Here is a 19,340-nt window from a genome sequence, read left to right on the forward strand (position 1 = left end):
ATAGTGGGAGCAGGAGTGGCAGCGAGCCCTCCGGAACAGGGCGAGTGCATGGCGAGAGAAAAAATCTCTTGCCATGCACGGAGAATTTTTCACATTGAATACTGCCCTAAGACAACACTCAAAAACTTTTTACCACTTTTATGATCCGTGTATTAAAACCCTTTATAAAATACAAAAAGCTAAAAATAAATAAAATAAGACTAAACTTCTAAACTAGTTTCCCAAATATTGGTAAACCTAAAATGGCTGTGTATGATAAAGCCTACTGACAATAGAAAGACTATGGAAGTCTATCATCTTGATGCTAAAACTTCCTTAACCTCCATTACTGAACCACCTACAGGCACCTGTAGTCATTACCCAATTTCTTGTCGTCTTCTCATGAAGTCTGAAAGGATATGATCGTTCTCTCTAGGCGCACGCACTGACAGATGTACTTTAAATAGCATGTATTTATTTTAATACTGTACAAATAAAAAAAGACATTCCAACATCCTTCATTATATGACACAATAAGTATACAGAAGCCGGCGAGCCATTTCTATGTTGCCACTGCTCTGGTAAATGAGAGATAGATTGAAGGCAATCTCTCTGCGAAGGTCCACTTGGTCCTCGTCGATCCCCTAAGAAAAAGTAAAATAATAAATTGGTTATTCACATTTATTTTTAAAGCAAATTGACTTTCTTTTACAATACATCTCTCTTTTTTGGGATTACAGAGCGTTGTTGTGTTTCCCACTCTTCCTGGGCTACATGTGATGGGGTAAGAGCTGGCGAAAGGTATTTAAGATATGAATGGAGCACCTCCCAGGGTTCGCCAGAATGCCCCCGCTGACGATCACAGGCAAAGAGACATCCTAGTTACCGGGCGGCGGGGGACATGAACCCTGCCCATCTCTGCTTCAGGGAGATGAGCAGGGTTACCGGGCGGGGGGTGCAGGGAGGCGGCAGCAATCGTCGAGGACCGGCGTCTCATGCGCGCGCGTCCCCTTCCGGCAGTTGGCTGTCAGACCCCCGCTGAATGAAGGCGGCTCTATCTGTACCACATAAAAGGTGATACTTTAAACTAACGGAAAGTATTTGTTTTGGTCAGAGCCATCTGTAACAAAATGTCACCAAATTAGATTGGGAATTAGGACACAGGAAGCAGAATTCCACAGATAAAAAAATATCAAGTCAAAAAGCTATAGGGGAATATGACACTGTACAGTGACATTCAACATTTCAACAATGACAGAATGTCAACTTTAAATAATGTTAACATTGTGGTTAGGATTAGGTGACATCAGACAGTACGTATGAAAGAGAGCCAGCCCCCCCCCCCCCCCCCTGCCCCCACATGACCACTTCATTCACCGGCGGACATCTGCTAATGCCTGTGAATAAGAAGGTTGCAGCCCAATTATCACAAGCAGGTTCATTTGAAAGATGGACATTGGTACTCCTCCGAAGGCAGCCCTGTTTAGTGAAGACCGCTACTCACGGTCAACTATAGACATTCACAATGTTTAGTCCGTGTCGAAATTCTAAATGTAGACTTTTCATACAACACCAATATAAAAATATAAACTTAATCTTAAGGGATGTCATGTACTCAACACAAAAAACTGGTCTAAAAACTGAAGTACTATTAAATCTATATGGGGGTATTTAATCCCAGCCGCTATCTGGGACAGGGAAAAATAGCGGCGACCGCCTATTCAAAGCGGTCTTTACCGACAGCATTGAAGAAGCAGACCGACAGAACTGGCACGACTTTAAAAGTGGTCAGGCCCGTTTTGTCGATTTCAGCCGTGAATTGTCGCGATCGCGCCCGAATAATGACAATTTACGCGGACACGCCCCCTTTTCGCCGATCGGCAGGTGGGACATTGAATCGCGCCTGGCGATCTGCAGTCGTACAGAATGAAAAAACGGGACAGGGTCACGGCTGTTGCGCCGGACCGACAGTCGTGACCCGGGACTGAATACCCCCATAGTGTTCTGTAATTTATTAGCAGATGTAACATTTTTCCAAGATGTTACCATGGATTTGTAGTAATAATTGTTTCGCTTGTTGTAGTATGTCATTTGTGCAATGTGTATGGCAGAACCCCCAAAAACAACGTAATAACCCCCACTGTCACCTGTCTAATGAGCACTAGATATGCCTTCAGAAATTGATTTTTGAGAAACAATTATACCCCTTTCAGACCGCACAAAAAAAACCGGTATTTCGCCGATTTTTTACCATTTTAAAACGGTTATATGCGCGGTCTGAAAGGTGCAGAGTGATTTTACCATTTCCAAAAACAAGTTTTTTGGAAACGGTAAAAAAGCAGAGTCCTACCCGTTTTAGACCTTTTTTGGGTGTCTGAAACGGTAATCCCCCCCCGTGTACCTGCAGCTCAGCTCCCGTGGTGAGTAGTGCCAGAGCTGGCAGCCAGGCTCACGGAGTGCAGACTGGCACACCCCTATCAGATGCCTGGAGCTCCCAGCAGCACCCGGAGCATTCAGCAGCACTGCGCCCAGCGCACAGAAGAGAGAGCAGCATCATCAGGCGCAGGTGGGGTGGGTCCCTGGGATCGGACTGGATCTACCGCCTGCGGGGAGGTGAGTGGGGATGGGCGAGCCGCTGGGCTGCGAGTGGCTGTCTTCCCTGTCCCAGCAGCTCAGCTCCCATGGTGAGTAGTGCCAGAGCAGGTAGTCAGGCTCCCGGAGTGCAGACTGGCACAACCCGGAGCGTCACACACAGGATGATGCCCGGAGCTCCCAGCAGCACCCTCACTGCCCGGAGCAGAGAGAGCAGCATCAGGCGCAGGTCGGGGGGGTGGGGGGGGGGCAGTGAATTTTACCGCTTTCACACCGCAATCCTGCTTTAGACCAGGTATTTACATGCGGTGTGAAAGGGGTTAAACTTCCTCTGACCCGTTTTAAAAAACGTTTTAAATACCTGGTCTAAGCAGGTTTTGCTGTGTGAGAGCAGCATTAGACAGCATTTATATTATTGTGGCATACACTGTACCTCTAACTGGAGAGGTGGCAGCTCCAAGGCTTGCTGGTAATACTGTATGGTAAGGTGAGTTAGCCCCATTTGGTGCAGGGCGCGTCCAATGTTGTAGTAGGTCTCCTGGCAAGGGCCGCGTAGGTCAAGATATCGATTCAAGAATGAAAACCCCTAAAACACAAACAGTATATTGTATAAACAGAAATAGAAGTAATGAAAGGGCAACTAGAGAACAATGCTACTATGTATTTATAACATTAAAATACCAAATAATCTGAGTAGGTTTATTATAAACGGCCTAATGTAATCATTACTGCAAATGAGAAAAACATTAATTCATTATAATAGAAGTCAGCAAGAAGCTTTGTTGCATGTGTATTTCAATCCCAAAATCCCGGGATTGGAGATGCCAATCCTGGGATTGAAATCCCGGCCCAAAATGACCAAAATACCAGGATCCAGCCAATCCTGATCCCGAGATTGGCATCCCTAGGCAAGTTGTACTAAGCCCTGAAAAGTGATAAAGTAGAGATAAAGTACCAACCAACAAGCACCTGTCATTTTCGAACACATCCGGTAACATGGAACTTTTTTGGATTTTGACTATACTAGAATTAACATACTGGGTTGGTTTTTAATTTCAGATCTCCTAGTGAATATCTCCCTCAGCAGTGAATACCAGCAATCTTGACTAGACAGCCAGCGATCTAGTTAACAATATTCTTGCCTGGCAACTAGTTTTTAGTAAGCGATATTATAGGACGATTTTTCTAACCTTGACAGCACTTTTTACTAAACTTCTAAGCAATTTTGACGCGTGTGGATCGTTTTATCGACCACACTAAGGTCGACAGTCATTAGGGCGACACCGTTGGGTCAACAGGTGGGAAGGTCGACGGGTATCTAGGTCGACATGGTTTTTTTTACCCGAATGTCGACACAGTCAACATGGACACAGTAGGAAGTCAACCGCAGCCCCTCACATCGCTCGCAATGCTTCGGGCACGCTATTTTATTCTTCCCTAGTGGATTGTTGGGCATGAAATACCGCCTGTCGGCACATGTCGGCTCAAAATACATTTAAAAAAAACCATGTCGACCTTCTGTCCTGACCTAACCCTATGACGACCTAAACACGTCGACCTTGTCCTATGTCGATGTAGACACCTGTTGACCTTCCCCTATGGTCAACCTAGATACCCGTCGACCTTCCCACCTGTCGACCCAACGGTTTCGACCTAATGACTGTCGACTCAAGTGTGGTCGACAATACGACTGTATCCCAATTTGACTATGTAGTCAAAATCGCTTAGAAGGATTGCTCCGTGTGTACACCCCTTTAGTCCCCCCGTCCCCCCCCAGATGAATGCCTGTACATGTTAGGATGAGTCTCACTTGTCTTTAGCAGCAAATGTGTTAAACATTGTATAATTCGTCCCCAAACCAGTGAATTAACAGTCCCGATATCTGTTCAGTACCTGTACTAGCAGAGCGTGTCTTTTTAACACAAATTTCTGTGATGCCATATGAACAAACGTTAATCCAATACAAAGACAGTGCATGGGATCGTCAGATTTCATCCGAAAGGCCTGGACATATTGAGCTACAGAACAATGGGAAAAAAGGAAGTGACTATAATTACACAATAATAACAATGAACAGTGCTAGGACAATCACAACTTGGGGTGCAGTAATGCTAAGCATACCCTAAAAATGGCATGGGGGTCACAGAAGTATAAATCAGAGTAGTCACAATTGCAGAAAGAGAAATTAAAAGGCAGTTCTAAACAGTGATTTAATGGGAACATTCATTTAAAAGGACCCTAAATGTCAACGACCAATCAATTGAGAGCAGTTATTTTAAGACAAAATCTAATTGAGAAAGTGTTTAGAAAGACGATAACAGTGATTCAGTATTAATTCCTGGGTGCGTGCGTGCATGCGTTAGCGGCTCAACTGTTTGTTGCAGTTGGAAGAAAGGGGTGGTATTGACATGCCTGATATGTTTGGTGAGGAATTTGGGGTGTGCAATCGGTGGCAGCTGTTCTGATCAGGGCGGGGGCTATAGCATCTGTGGCAGAGCTTTCATTAGGAATCGTGAGGCTGGGGAATGACACATCAGGAAGCCCCCTTCCATTCATCATGCATGTGCTCAAAGAGGCCCCATTTATGACATCACAGATCCTGACATTGTGCATTTTCACACTCTCCATGAATGCATATATACACCTCTGACATGCCACCTGCTGCCCCAGATTACAGCCAGCCATCAATCTTCCACAGTGGATAGGCCTCTTGATAGTCCACAAATGATGACAGCCCTGATCTGTAACCACATCGTTCAACTTTTGGGGTGGGGCGTTATTGGCCACAGGGTCCTTAAGCAACTGCCAAGTTAGTATACGCTTTGTTCATTATTATTATCATCATCCTCTATTTATATGGTGCTATGAGGGATTCGTCCAATTACAGAATACATAAATAAGCAAAACAGTGACTTACAGCTGTATACAATAGAGGACACGTACAGGGCACATAACCATAGCTGCATCAGCAGGGGGCACTGACATAAGTATCAGGGGGCAGAGAACAAGAGAACCGCAGTGCCCTATTACAGAGTATATAACCCAGGAGGCAGTGACTTATAGCTGCATACAATAAAGGACAAGTACAGGGCACATAACCATAACTGCATCAGCAGAGGACACTGACATAAGTATCAGGGGCCAGAGAACAAGGGATCCGCAGCGCCCTATTACACAGTATATAACCCAGGAGACAGTGACTTACAGCTAAATACAATAGAGGACAAGTACAGGGCACATAGCCAGGTACTTGTGTATTTTGGCGGCGCCCATCGCATCACATACCATAACGTATGCGATGGGACGCGATATCGTGCCATAGTGTACGATGGCATACAATTTTCAAATTGTATGCCATTGTACATGGCATACAATGCCATACGATACGATGCGATTAAACATTGTATAAGCACCCTAATGGGTGCTTACAATGTTAAATGCACCCCCACGCCACCCCCCCACTATAAACGTGAACCCGAAGCGTGGCGAGCGCAGCGAGCCCGCGAGGGGCGGTGGTATGTGTCCTACGACCTTTTCATATCCCCACTATCCACGTCGGCGTGGAGTTGAGAATAGAAAGTGTGGCGACCTGTGAAGGTATCCGCGTCCGCTCGCAACACTTTCTATTCTCAACTCCACGCCGACGTGGATAGTGGGGATATGAAAAGGTCGTAGGACACATACCACCGCCCCTCGCGGGCTCGCTGCGCTCGCCACGCTTCGGGTTCACGTTTATAGTGGGGGGGTGGCGTGGGGGTGCATTTAACATTGTAAGCACCCATTAGGGTGCTCAAAAGCACCCTTTAGGGTGCTTATACAATTTTTCATCGTATAGGGGGCAAAAATCGCATTGCATGCCATCGGGTACATGGCATGCGATGCGTTCATCGAACGATGCTGAAATCGGGCGCCACCAAAATACACAAGTACCCATAGCCATAGCTGCATCAGCAAGTGGCACCGACATAAGTATCAGGGGGCAGAGAACAAGGGATCTGCAGTGCCCTATTACAGAGTATATAACCCAGGAGATAGTGACTTACAGCTGTATACTATAGTGGACAAGTACAGGGCACATAACCATAGCTGCATCAGCAGGGGACACTGACATAAGTATCCTGCAGAAAACTGCAGGACTTGGTGCCATCAAAGAGGGTTTAAATAAGAGGTGGGAAAAGCACATGAGGGAAGAGAGCCCTGCTCGAGAGAGCTTACATTCTAAAGGTACACAGTCTTTTATAATAATAGAATAATTGCACAACTGCTTTTCTAGAACAGTTCAGAACATGTATATTTACTGTAGATTATAGGACATATTTGATGTCACCCAAAATATTGAAAAAGTTTTATGATAATGTAAAACTGAAGCATATTCTTCAATCTCTCATTGAAACTACAGTATAAAAAAAAAAAAAATTTAGACACTAAATTCTGCGATTTGTTGGACAAATAAAATATTTATTTACCAAGAGCATGTTTAAAGCTTCCAGACACGAATGCATTGTGACCGCTAAGTACGCACAGAGCCAGGTTGTCAGGATTTTTGAGCATCAGTCTCAGGCAGAAGCGATGATGTCTCACATCCTGGGAATGCATTGTAACTTGATTGAAGATGTTCCAGAGTTGAGGTTTGTTCACATTTTCCATCAACATTATTCTGGGAAAGGAAGTCATAGTGATTACAGCGACACCTAAAACTTATAGTAACATTACACCAGACTGCAAACATAACCAGTACAAGTCGTCATATAACTTGCCAGACATTGTAATATCTGACACTGAATTTCCACTCTGCAGGAACACGCAAGCTATTATTCTCTATTATGAGGACATTTCTGGTAAAAAAAAAACAAAAACAAAAAATTGAAAGAAAGATGACTGAATTGTCCTTTAACAAGCTTAAGATCGGTACACATTATGTAGTTATTAACCTAAAGCAGCCCATACACGGTCCGTTTAACGGAACCGTTTGGGACTTAAATAGTACACATCAGATCGCATCCCTAGTGCATGCAGTGTGCATGCACTGCGATCCGATCCGATGTGTACCTAGTACAAAAAGTATGCAGCACACTTTTTGTACCGTACTATGTGATGCGCGGGAGCGCGCATCGCATAGTACAGAACGGAGCCGTACACAACGGACCGTGTATAGGCTCCTTAAGTTGTATATTATCAGCAGATTGGGCCAATATTTGGATAATGCACACAGATTGAGCGCCTCTCAGCCAGTGCCGGGGATTGCCAAAATGTCCCCGCCGGCGGAGAGGCGCTCCATCTGACTAGGAGTCACGAGCGTCTCACACACGCACAGTTTTCCAGCGGCGGGGGACGGGAACCCTGCCCATCTCCGCTTCAGGGAGATGGGCAGGGTTAGGGGGTGGTCCGGAGAGGCGGCAGGGAGCTGTGTCGGAAGGGGACGCGCGAGTGTCTCGTGCCCGGGTCCCCTTCCGGTTCACATTTTCCAGGTCCCCCGGCAGGTGCACAGGTGCACTTATTACTAACTGACACATTTTAAAAGATCCACAGGTGGGGGTAATTATTTCACTTGATTCTGTGAGGAGACCTGCAAAACATGCGCTGTGTGGGGTCCGGAGGACCGACTTTGAAAACCTGTGACTTAGAGGATAGTCAGACAGTTTACTGTATGTGTGCGTGTATATACCTGTGTATGTGTGTGTGTATGTGTGTGTGTGTCTGCGTATGTGTTGAAATAAATTAAGCAATAATTCAGTTGCCACCAATCAAAGTTGTTGGATCATAAATCAGAAAATAAAAGCTGCAGAAATCGGGTAATTCAGATCACCCACGGAGCAAGGCCGCTGTTCTAATACTTGTCCGAAGTTCCACAGAATCAAACTGTAAATGTGTCAAATCCACAATGACTCTTTAAATAATAGTTTCCAAAATGATGGTGGAAAGGTCCCAAGCAACCACTAATGCCTTACCGTAATAAGATGAGTTAACAGAACATACCGTTCTGTGCAATGAGGAATATATGATTAATGATCCAAAATCGAAGTTCTTTAGTATAAACATGTACCTTATATAATTGTATGCTTTCCTAAAGTTCTTGTCAAGAATCGCTGTGGAAAGTCCAAAATACTCCAGTTCTTTCCTTTTTTGGCGGTCATCGTAAAACGAATAATATTCCAAAGAAGAGTCTACGAGCAGCTCCCCCTCTTTATACCGCGCCAGGTCACATAAGGCGTAAATTGCCTTTAAAAGAAGAGTCCACCAATCATCCTTGGTCAGTACACTGGTAAGAATAGCAAAAATGGCTGTGGAAGAAGACACACATAACTTGTAAGTAAAACATACGTGCATGAGACTACTCAACTTCATGAAAAAAACAGCTATTCTGCTTAGACTATACTTGCCGACTCTCCCAGAAGCTGCAGGAGGCTCACAATGTTTGGGGTAGTCCCAGCACCACCAGAAGAGTAGGCGGCGGCTCTCCCACATGCTGCCCGTGTCCTAGTGACGCGGGCAGGATTGTAGGTTACTCACCGGCTATCACATCATTTAGCTCTGAAGCCTAACCGCAGACCCAAGAATCGCCGGTGTATCCCTATGCTGGGGGCGGGGCCTAATCTAATGACAAGATGATTGGGCCTGGTCTTTGAAATGCCAAGAAGTGTCTCCTCTCCAGGCTTCTTCTGCGCGCTTGTGGTAGGGAATATACTGTAGATTGTAAGCTCCGCTGGTTCCAGTGACTGATGTGAATGACCAAATATGCTCAGTAAAGCTGGTAATAAATAAAATCATAGTGTATGGGGGCCATCACAATGTAGGTAACGATGGCTTAGATTTAAATGGGGAAAGATTTACAAAAACGTATGCGCAGATAAACAATTCATGTCCTTTACCACTAACAGCAGTTTGGATCAATGAGAGATTTGCTTTCATTTTATGAAGAGGCTCTAGATATAGATCTCAGAAACAACCCTTTGGCATTAGAATGAGCCAGTGCTATTGTCAGTATAAAACAGTTTAACAGCCCATTTGTATGTAGGAAATGTGCCTCTGTGGGAGAACAGAAGCAGCCAATGCTCCTCCTGCACTATATAATAAACGTCTCATTGTCAGATGTAATCTAACAATAATGGTGCACTTCCAAAAGTCTCATTATGGTACTTCGATAAATATCTGTAGAATCTGCTACTTGGAGACTGTAAAAACCATCCACTCTGCTCTGTTCACGGAAGTAAAACCCACACACAGTACAGTATCACAGTCTACACTGAAAACACGCGTGTTACAATGTAAACATGACTGCAATCAATAGAACAGTAATACTCATTTTTTATATGGTTCTAGGGATTTTTATTTATTTGTATTTTTTTAGAAAATATTTTAAACAGAGCACCATTGACCTTAGTCTAGAGATCTACTAACTTTTATGGCATAGGGGGTCGACAGTCACTAGGCCAACAATTCATGATCAACAGTGACTAGGTTGACACATAAAAAGGGTCGACACAAGCTTAATGTCGACCTGGGCATGGTTGACACGGCCATGCTTCGGGCATGGTTGACACGGCCATGCTTCGGGCATGGTTGACACGGCCATGCTTCGGGCTCGCCCCTCTCGCCATGCTCCGGGCTCGCCCCTCTCGCCATGCTCCGGGCTCGCCCCTCTCGCCATGCTCCGGGCTCGCCCCTCTCCCCATGCTCCGGGCTCGCCCCTCTCCCCATGCTTCGGGCTCGCCCCTCTCGCCATGCTCCGGGCTCGCCCCTCTCGCCATGCTCCGGGCTCGCCCCTCTCGCCATGCTCCGGGCTCGCCCCTCTCCCCATGCTCCGGGCTCGCCCCTCTCCCCATGCTCCGGGCTCGCCCCTCTCCCCATGCTCCGGGCTCGCCCCTCTCCCCATGCTCCGGGCTCGCCCCTCTCCCCATGCTCCGGGCTCGCCCCTCTCCCCATGCTCCGGGCTCGCCCCTCTCCCCATGCTCCGGGCTCGCCCCTCTCCCCATGCTCCGGGCTCGCCCCTCTCCCCATGCTCCGGGCTCGCCCCTCTCCCCATGCTCCGGGCTCGCCCCTCTCCCCATGCTCCGGGCTCGCCCCTCTCCCCATGCTCAGGGCTCGCCCCTCTCCCCATGCTCCGGGCTCGCCCCTCTCCCCATGCTCCGGGCTCGCCCCTCTCCCCATGCTCAGGGCTCGCCCCTCTCCCCATGCTCCGGGCTCGCCCCTCTCCCCATGCTCCGGGCTCGCCCCTCTCCCCATGCTCAGGGCTCGCCCCTCTCCCCATGCTCAGGGCTCGCCCCTCTCCCCATGCTCAGGGCTCGCCCCTCTCCCCATGCTCAGGGCTCGCCCCTCTCCCCATGCTCAGGGCTCGCCCCTCTCCCCATGCTCAGGGCTCGCCCCTCTCCCCATGCTCAGGGCTCGCCCCTCTCCCCATGCTCAGGGCTCGCCCCTCTCCCCATGCTCAGGGCTCGCCCCTCTCCCCATGCTCAGGGCTCGCCCCTCTCCCCATGCTCAGGGCTCGCCCCTCTCCCCATGCTCAGGGCTCGCCCCTCTCCCCATGCTCAGGGCTCGCCCCTCTCCCCATGCTCAGGGCTCGCCCCTCTCCCCATGCTCCGGGCTCGCCCCCCTCCCCATGCTCCGGGCTCGCCCCTCTCCCCATGCTTCGGGCTCGCCCCAAAGTCTGTTTAAACAACAAAACCATGAAAAAACTCATGTCGACCATCTGTCAATGTCAAATTAAGGTATGTCAACCAAGTCTCTATCAACCGACAGTGGTCGACCTAGTGACCGTCTACTTAGACAATGTTGACCCAGGGACCGGAAACCCTTCTAACTTATATGCAATAGCTGTGGATCCCAAACTTCAATAGACCCCAATAGTCTATAAGGATATCTGTACTTCACCAAAGATGGGTAAATCAAATTCTATACCTCATTAAGTCGGCCCTATTACTGTCAACATGCATCGGGTCAACAACTGATGGTCGACAGGATTTAGGACAACAAATGAAAAGTGTTGACATGGGTAAGGTTGACAGGGTTGGAAGGACGAGACAAGCATTAGGTCAAAAGGTCGACAGTCACAAGATCGGCATGAGTTTCGCGTGTTTTGAGCCGACGGGCGGTATTTCATGCCCGACCGTCCACTACGGCACGGTGGAAAAATAAATAGTGTGCCGAGCGCACCAATAGCAGGATTTATAAAAAGCTATAAAGGTTGTGTTGGATAGGACAATCACCTTGTTAATGATGCCGCTTACCTTTTGCATCAGAATTCGCTGTCTCCTGTTCATCGCTGTCCGATATTTTATCCCTAGAGACTTTAATCAGATACAAATGTCTCTCCCCAGATTTTGAACTGGAAATCAAACAGACCTGTGCGCGATTCATCGCAATCTAAAAACCACAAGGATGAAACATCACAACAGGATTACTGGTCATAACTGACATTTAGATGATGACACCAATGGTTGACTGTACGGTTGATATTATTGTAACCTTTCCAGACCACAAACCTCATCCTTTCAAATGAAGACCCAAATTCAGAACATACAAATGCAGACAAGGGATGGATAGAGAGAAATCATACACAGGGAGGCTGCTGGACATCATTTTCACAAGTGTAAATAACCACATATACGTACTAGAAAATATAAACTACAGTACACGATTACCTGGCGGTAATAGAAAATGTATATAGAGGTTGAGTATCCCTTTATCCAAAATGCTCGGGACCATGAGCATTTTGGAAAAGGGATTTTTTCAGGTTTTTAAATATATTTTTTCCCCCATACTTACCCAGTCCCCTGGTGGTGCCCCGAAGATCCCCCGACATCCACGGTGTCCTTCAGGATCTTCTTCAGTGGCATCTCTGGTCCCAGGGGTGCATTGCACACCCAATGCGCTCCTCAGACCGGAGATGCTGCTGAAGAGGATCCCGGAAGCGGTCGTGGACATCGGGGGACGATTTAAGTATGAAAAAAAAGGGCAGTGGGAAACAAAAACAAAAAAACTACCCCTAAAATATTCTGAAAAAAACACGGTTTTCGAAATATTTTGGTTTTTGGAACATACAGATAAGGGAGATCCGACCTGTATATATATTTCGTCTTTCAACTTGGGTCTTTTGACCGTCTCCCATTATCTATTTTAAATTCTATTTGTGTTGTGTAGCTCATAGTTCTAATTTATAATTATTTCAGAATGCCACCACTAAAGAAACACTATCTTGCAACATTATATCACTATGCAACCTACGACCCCAAGATGTAACACTAAAGGGATACCGTAAACCATTTAAAAAGGAAAAACAATCCGCACATCCCTTTGAGGACAAACCACCTCTTTTTCTGAGTTTTTCTTCTCTTCATCTCCCCCGGTCGGGCTATTTTCTTCCCTCTACTTTTTTATTTTACGATTGCCTTCTTGTGAACTTAAGGTGGCCGTACATCTACAGATCGATTGTCAGATTGGGCTGGTTGGAACAAAATCCTGGTAATATCTGAATGACCATTTTTGGCAATTTACCACCATTTCAAAGCAAATGGTCAACTGTCATTTGCTCTCATCAGTTACCAGGATTTTGTTCCAACCAGCCAGATCTGACAATCGATCTGTAGATGTATGGCCAGCTTTACCCAGAATATGAATGGACTTTTCTGGGATGAAACCAAATAAGGAGTTTCAATGAAACAGGCAAGAAACTAGACGTTCCCTTTACGAGTCTTCTGGATTCCAAATACTACGCACCAATGCCTAATGTGCTATACACACAATGCTTTGCCTGCGGCTTACAGAAAACGCTGTGACACCAGTGAAGAGACACACCAGCGCAGACACTATCGCTTACTGTAAGAGGTAAGTGAACACATCACCTAGAACAGTTCAAGAATATTATTATTATTTATTATTATTGTTGATTTATATGGTGCCACAAGGGTTCCGCAGCGCCTGACAATACATAGATGATCAAAACAAGAAAATTGTGATTTACAGTACAAATGGAAATTAGGACAGGTACATGGTAAATAGAAAAACAGTTGCAGCAGCGGACACTGACGCAATTATAACAGTGGCAGAGATATATTCTAAGAAAAGCACATGAGGAGAGAGGGCCCTGCTCGTTAGAGCTTGCATTCTAAAGGGGGAGGGGCAGACAGACTGGGGTGACACAGCAGGGATATAAGTGAGCATAAACAGAGGGATAGGATGAGAACTGGTTAGATTTAATGAAGAAGTGGGGTATTGAGAGCCCGTTTAAAAGTTTTGTAGGGAGGTGGCAAGTCTGATAAGGAGGGGTAGAGAATTCCAGAGATAAGGAACACAACGGCCAAAGTCCTGGAGGCGGGAATGGGAGGCAGTGACCAGTTTGCAGGAGAGGCGGTGTGCCTTTGTGGAGCAGAGAGGGGAGATGGAGTGTAAAGAGAGACAAGGTCAGTTATGTAGGTGGGAGAGGATTGGGTGACGGCTTAGTAAGTGAGTGTGAGGAGCTTGAACTGTATTCTGAAGGGGAAGCGGAGCCAGTGCAGGGCTCGTAAGAGAGGGGAGGTGGACATACTGTAATAAGTCTGGAGAGGATGATGAGCCGGGCAGCAGCATTGAGGATAGATCGGATTGGAGAGAGGTGTTTTACAGGAAGACCAGAGAGTAGAAAATTACAGTAGTCCAATCTGGATATAACAAGTGAGTGGATGAGGGTCTTTGTAGCATCCTGGGTGAGAAGGGTCTGATCCTGGAAATATTTTGCTGAATGTAAAGAATAGTCTAGAATATGTACTAGAAACTGGAAATTTCACACGACAGTGATACATCCATTCCTTAGTAAAACGAACAGGCACTGCAGCATTTGGCCAAGCTGCAACAAATGAAATTCTCTACTGGGGAAAGCTCCGCAGCGCGCTGCCTGGATGTATATACACCAGCATGGGTAAGACATCTGTTCACAATCAGCACCTTATATTTTGTTAGCTTGTAAATCCTAATACCTCACACACACACACAAATGCAATATCGACAGGCTATGGTGAGACCATGTTCAGCCTTTTTACGAACACATCTGTTTTAGTCGTAAAAATCACCCACACACTGTACAGACAATTCGGAAACAAATCAATTCCTCATTAGGTCCCAATAATTGTAAGGTAATATCTGCTAAAGTGCCCAGGAATAAATCTCTCATAAATAATTGAGATTAAGGCAATTAAATATTCCTTGTTAGTTAATAATTATACATCTGCAGAAATACATAAATACATACCTCTGGTTATACGTTTCTTTTATGCCAAAACAAACATGACCCCAACCACTCAGCATTTCATAGCACATGTTTTATATAGACACATACCTTTACATAAAGGCCTCTTGCTATGGGGGCTCAGCCCACCTTTCGCTCCCCTACCTTTCCTCCATCCACCCACCTTTCCCTCCCCTCCCTTTCAACACAGAATTGTGAATTGATGGAACTGCGAAAAAAATATATATTTTTAAACACCAGACTGACAAATCAGTTACAATTCAACGGAGATCGAATTTAATTTCCCCCAGCTAGAGTGTAAGATCTTGTTAGTATGAGCAACTCCCTCTTGTGTAGGTGTTAAAAATTGTATGTCAATGTTCCATTCTTTTCAGGCCTACTTAAAGAAGTAAATAAATACAATACAGGTTTAAGTATCCCTTATCCGAAATGCTCCGGACCACAAGCATTTTGGATAAGGCTAGACAAAAGTGAGAGCGCACTGTATTGACCTGTAAATGATTTAAATCGATGTAATAATCAATTTAAAGACATTAAAAAGACACAATTATGACATTTACAATTATTGTAAATGTCATAATTGTGTCTTTTCAGTGTCTATAAATTGATTATTATTCCGATTAAATTATTTACAGATCAATACAGAGCGCTCTCACTTTTGTCTAGTTTTTTCATGTTGGTATTGAATTTCTGGGAGCAGCATATTCATTTGTTGATGCTGTGGTAGTTTTATTAATCGCTAATTCACAATTAATTATTTATTCTTTTGAGCTGAATATACTTTTGGTATATATTTTGGATAAGGGATTTTTCCCGATTTTGGAATATTTTTTCCATACTTACCCGGTCCCCTGGTGGTGCCCCGATTGGTCCCCCGACATCCTTCAGGAGCCTCTTCAGCGGCATCTCCGGTCCAAGGGGTGCACTGCACTTGCGCAATGCACCCCTGGGCTGGAGAAGTCGCTGAAGAGGATCCTGAAGGCTGCCATGGACATCAGGTGACGAGGTAAGTATGAAACAGAGGGCGGGCGGGCAGGGCGGGGCGGGAAACCCCCCCCATAAGTATGAAAACAGGAGCGGGGGAGAAACCCCCACCACAAAAAAACAACACCTCAGAAATATTCTGAAAAACATAGGTTTTCGAAATATTTTGGTTTTTGGAATACACGGATAAGGGAGACCCAACCTGTATAAAAAAAAACTATGGATAAGTACAATGAAACGCGCACTTACTTTCAGGAGCATGGCGAGCATGGTGAGTAAAGTATCCACATAATGGTACATCTTCCCCTGAGAGAAAAGTAGGGTTGACCGATGGAGTAAAAGTTTAAGTTCCTGGAAGTAAAAATAACATTTCAATACTTAAATGCGCTAATGTTGTGTAAATAATTATATTATTAAGCGTTTCTGATCATTGTCTTTCATACAGGCACAGGATAGCACAGTAATAATCACCTCGACATAGGCTGCACCAAGACTACACAAAATACCTAATCTGGGGACTGAAAACTGAGCCAGGATTGGCTCCCCTAGTGGAAGCGGATGGGTAAGGTGGCTGCAAACATTGGGTAGCAAGGTCGGTGTAGTAGGGATCAACACTGTATCCTACAACGCACACATACCGTGTACTGAGTAATTGGCTCCATACAAAAAAGACTAACCCTAGCGCGCGTGTGAGTATATGTGATGGGGACTATGGATTGTAAACTCCGCTGGAAGAAGATAGCTGAGTGTGCTGATTAACTCTCATCCCTTGTGTAGGGAGAGTGGCGTACAGCAGAGGGTTGATTTTCTATAGTGTGGCGAGCGCAGCGAGCCCGAAGCGTGGGGAGCGCAGCGAGCCCGAAGCGTGGCGAGTGCAGCGAGCCACGCGAGGGGGACGCGTAATACGTCTGAAGTAATGCGCGTCTGCTCGCTACGCTCGCCACACTATATAAGATCAACTCCACGCCGACGTGGATAGTGGGGGTATGAAAAGGTCGGAGGACGCGTACCGCCGCCCCTCATGGGCGCGCTGCTTCGGGTTGACGTTGATCGTGGCGTGCCGTTAACAATGGGGGGGGGGGGCATACAATGAAAAATGGGGTCTGGGGGGCATTTAACATTGGTTCCAATGTAAAAAAATCAGGTCGGTCGGGTCGATCGCATGCGATTTGGTTGCATGTGATGCAAATGACCCAATTTTTGTGACTCGATTGCATACAATTAAAATTAGTGGCGCCGTGCTAGGAAACAAGTACCAAAAAAACATATATACAGTAGGACAATGAATAAATAAAATCAAGAGGCTTTCAGCAACTAGTGTGGTGCTAGGTTACAATCTATCTATTTGTTTGTAGAAAAAGCTAAAACTGATATAACTAATTGTTGCCAACAGTAACCGGGGGGGGGGGTTTGCCAACAGTAACCCGGGGGGGGGGGGGTGTTCGGTTTGTCCTTAGAAAGCTACTTAACCTGGGTACACATCTATACAATCGTTGGGCCGTTCTTCCGTACTGGGTCGGACGGCCGTTCAATTGTATAGGTGTGTACGCTGTCCCGACTCCCTCTGTACGATCGATAAACAGGATAAAAAGGTCTTGTCCATCCATACTCAGTCGGTCGAAGGTTCTTTGCGGTTTAATTTTCATCCGACAGCACGGGCCCATATCGGAACAAAAGTGCAGTGTGTACGCACGTTCGATCAATATGCTGCCCGTCCTTGTGACTATACTGCCAAAGCTGGAACACCCATGTGCGTTCCATAGCTGCATGATCTCTCCTACAGCACAAGAAGCGTTCACCTCTCTATGAACAGATGCGGTATGCGACTACCCAGTCAGTTTGCCATATCTTTATAGCAGTTTGCCGTATATGTCCACATGTTTATGGGCATGTGGACATATACGGCAAACTGCTATAAAGATATGGCAAACTGACTGGTAGTCGCATACCGCATCTGTCCATAGTCACCCTGCCGGCTGCTATAAAGATGGGGTATGCGACTCAGTTTGCCATATCTGTCCATAGTCCCTGCCGGCTGGTACAATCTTTTACTTGTGGCTGTTTGGACGGGAGTACATCGGACGTCGCAAGTAAAAAATTGTACAGGTGTGTACTCGCGTATCGGCTGTTATTTGTTGCGCCTATGGTCGGTCGAACGGTCGCAAGAAAACAGGGATTGTATATATGTGTACCCAGCTTTACTCTAGGAATCAGATATAATACCCTGAGAATCCCTGGTTAAGAAGTTGGATAATAACCATAGAATAAAATGAGCATACGATAGGACACACGGAATCTCCACACGGGTCATTTTAACTTGCACTATCTCACTTGTTTGTATTGTTTGTTTTGTGTATTTTTCGCAGTTTTAACAAACTATTAAAAGTTACATTTTATAAGTGTCCATTTTTTGAGGTGCATCACATTTAGACAAACCTTTGACTCCTTCTGCTAATCATATCTGGAAGCAGTAGTGTAATGACTTGATTTGCACTCCCCCGGTGAAAATTTCGTCAGCCCCCTCCCCAACAGTAAAGTTAACCCCCCCCCACCCACCTACCTACCTTACCCTTCTGCATGCCACTTCTGTGGCAGGGACCCACAGATCTGGCCTGCTGTCCCAGCACCCCTCCTGGCTCATGCTGCTAATGAAGACGAACCCTCACAAAATGGCTGCCCCTAATTTTTAAGGATGCTAGAGAAGGCCGCCTCTGCGAGTTCCGGCCACAGACGCGGCAGGTCCCAGCAAGCGGCAGTGGCGTAACAATAGCCTTGCAGCCCCCCCTGGAGCGCATACTTACAAAGCATCTCCCCGCCACCACGGGGCTATTGTTACGCCACTGTCTGGAAGTCAGGCCGCCAGTAAAGCAGAGGTGCGGCAGCGCCTCCCCTTCAGACCTCACAGCACTTGCTATAAATGGACGAATTAGATTATTTAATAGATTAAAGTATTGATATTTTGTTTTGGTTCATAACCACATCATTTGGTTTACCTACTTGTTGGGCAGCATTGGCATCCTGCGCCAATGTGTCTGGATCATACATCGGTTCCAAAGCCTCCAATGCCTTTTCTGGGTGGCCAAGCTGCTGCTGAAGTGTAGAGAGGGAGATCCTGGCATCTAAGTGCAGCGGAGCCATATCCACCACCTTACAGTAACTCTCTGCGGCACTTTCCATGTGTCCCAGGGCCTTTAAACAATCTGTAACATGAGTTAAACATTCTGTAAGGAAACATTCAGATCCTGAAAACAGGTTTTTTTTTTCCATGTGATTTTTTTATTTTTATTTTAACAGCTTACCCCTTTGAGTGCCAAGTGAATTTGTCAAAATAGGTGTGAAAACTGAAAAATACATTTTTTTATTCACCATAATGACTATGGTAATGTTCACCTTCTATAGGAAATATAATATAGTTCTTCTTTCATACACAATATTTTTTTCTTTCATTTATATGTATAGATGGATTTGGTTATGGCGCTGTAATCACTATGTCTGTGGGAGCAGCTCGATTGAGTAGTCAAATCTCAGAGAATAAGTAGTTTTAAAAGGAATAATGTTGGGCGCTCAC

General features: G+C 45.8%; 1 protein-coding gene across 1 annotated transcript in view; it reads right to left on the reverse strand.

Moving 5' to 3' along the window:
• Positions 1–434: 434 nt before the first annotated feature.
• Positions 435–19,340, reverse strand: part of GTF3C3 (general transcription factor IIIC subunit 3) — a 44,638-nt gene continuing 25,732 nt past the window's right edge. Inside the window, exons 12-19 of the mRNA XM_083161045.1 lie at positions 18,770–18,972; positions 16,022–16,123; positions 11,796–11,931; positions 8,615–8,852; positions 7,038–7,228; positions 4,465–4,589; positions 3,005–3,157; positions 435–623 (exon numbers count right to left, since the gene is read on the reverse strand). Of these exons, the coding sequence (XP_083017171.1) occupies positions 501–623; positions 3,005–3,157; positions 4,465–4,589; positions 7,038–7,228; positions 8,615–8,852; positions 11,796–11,931; positions 16,022–16,123; positions 18,770–18,972 (1,271 nt within the window). The 3' untranslated portion in view covers positions 435–500. The remainder of the gene's footprint in view (positions 624–3,004; positions 3,158–4,464; positions 4,590–7,037; positions 7,229–8,614; positions 8,853–11,795; positions 11,932–16,021; positions 16,124–18,769; positions 18,973–19,340) is intronic.

Source organism: Crinia signifera, chromosome 9 (genome assembly GCF_055691185.1).
Source record: "Crinia signifera chromosome 9, ASM5569118v1, whole genome shotgun sequence".
NCBI classification, from domain to species: Eukaryota; Metazoa; Chordata; class Amphibia; order Anura; family Myobatrachidae; genus Crinia; species Crinia signifera.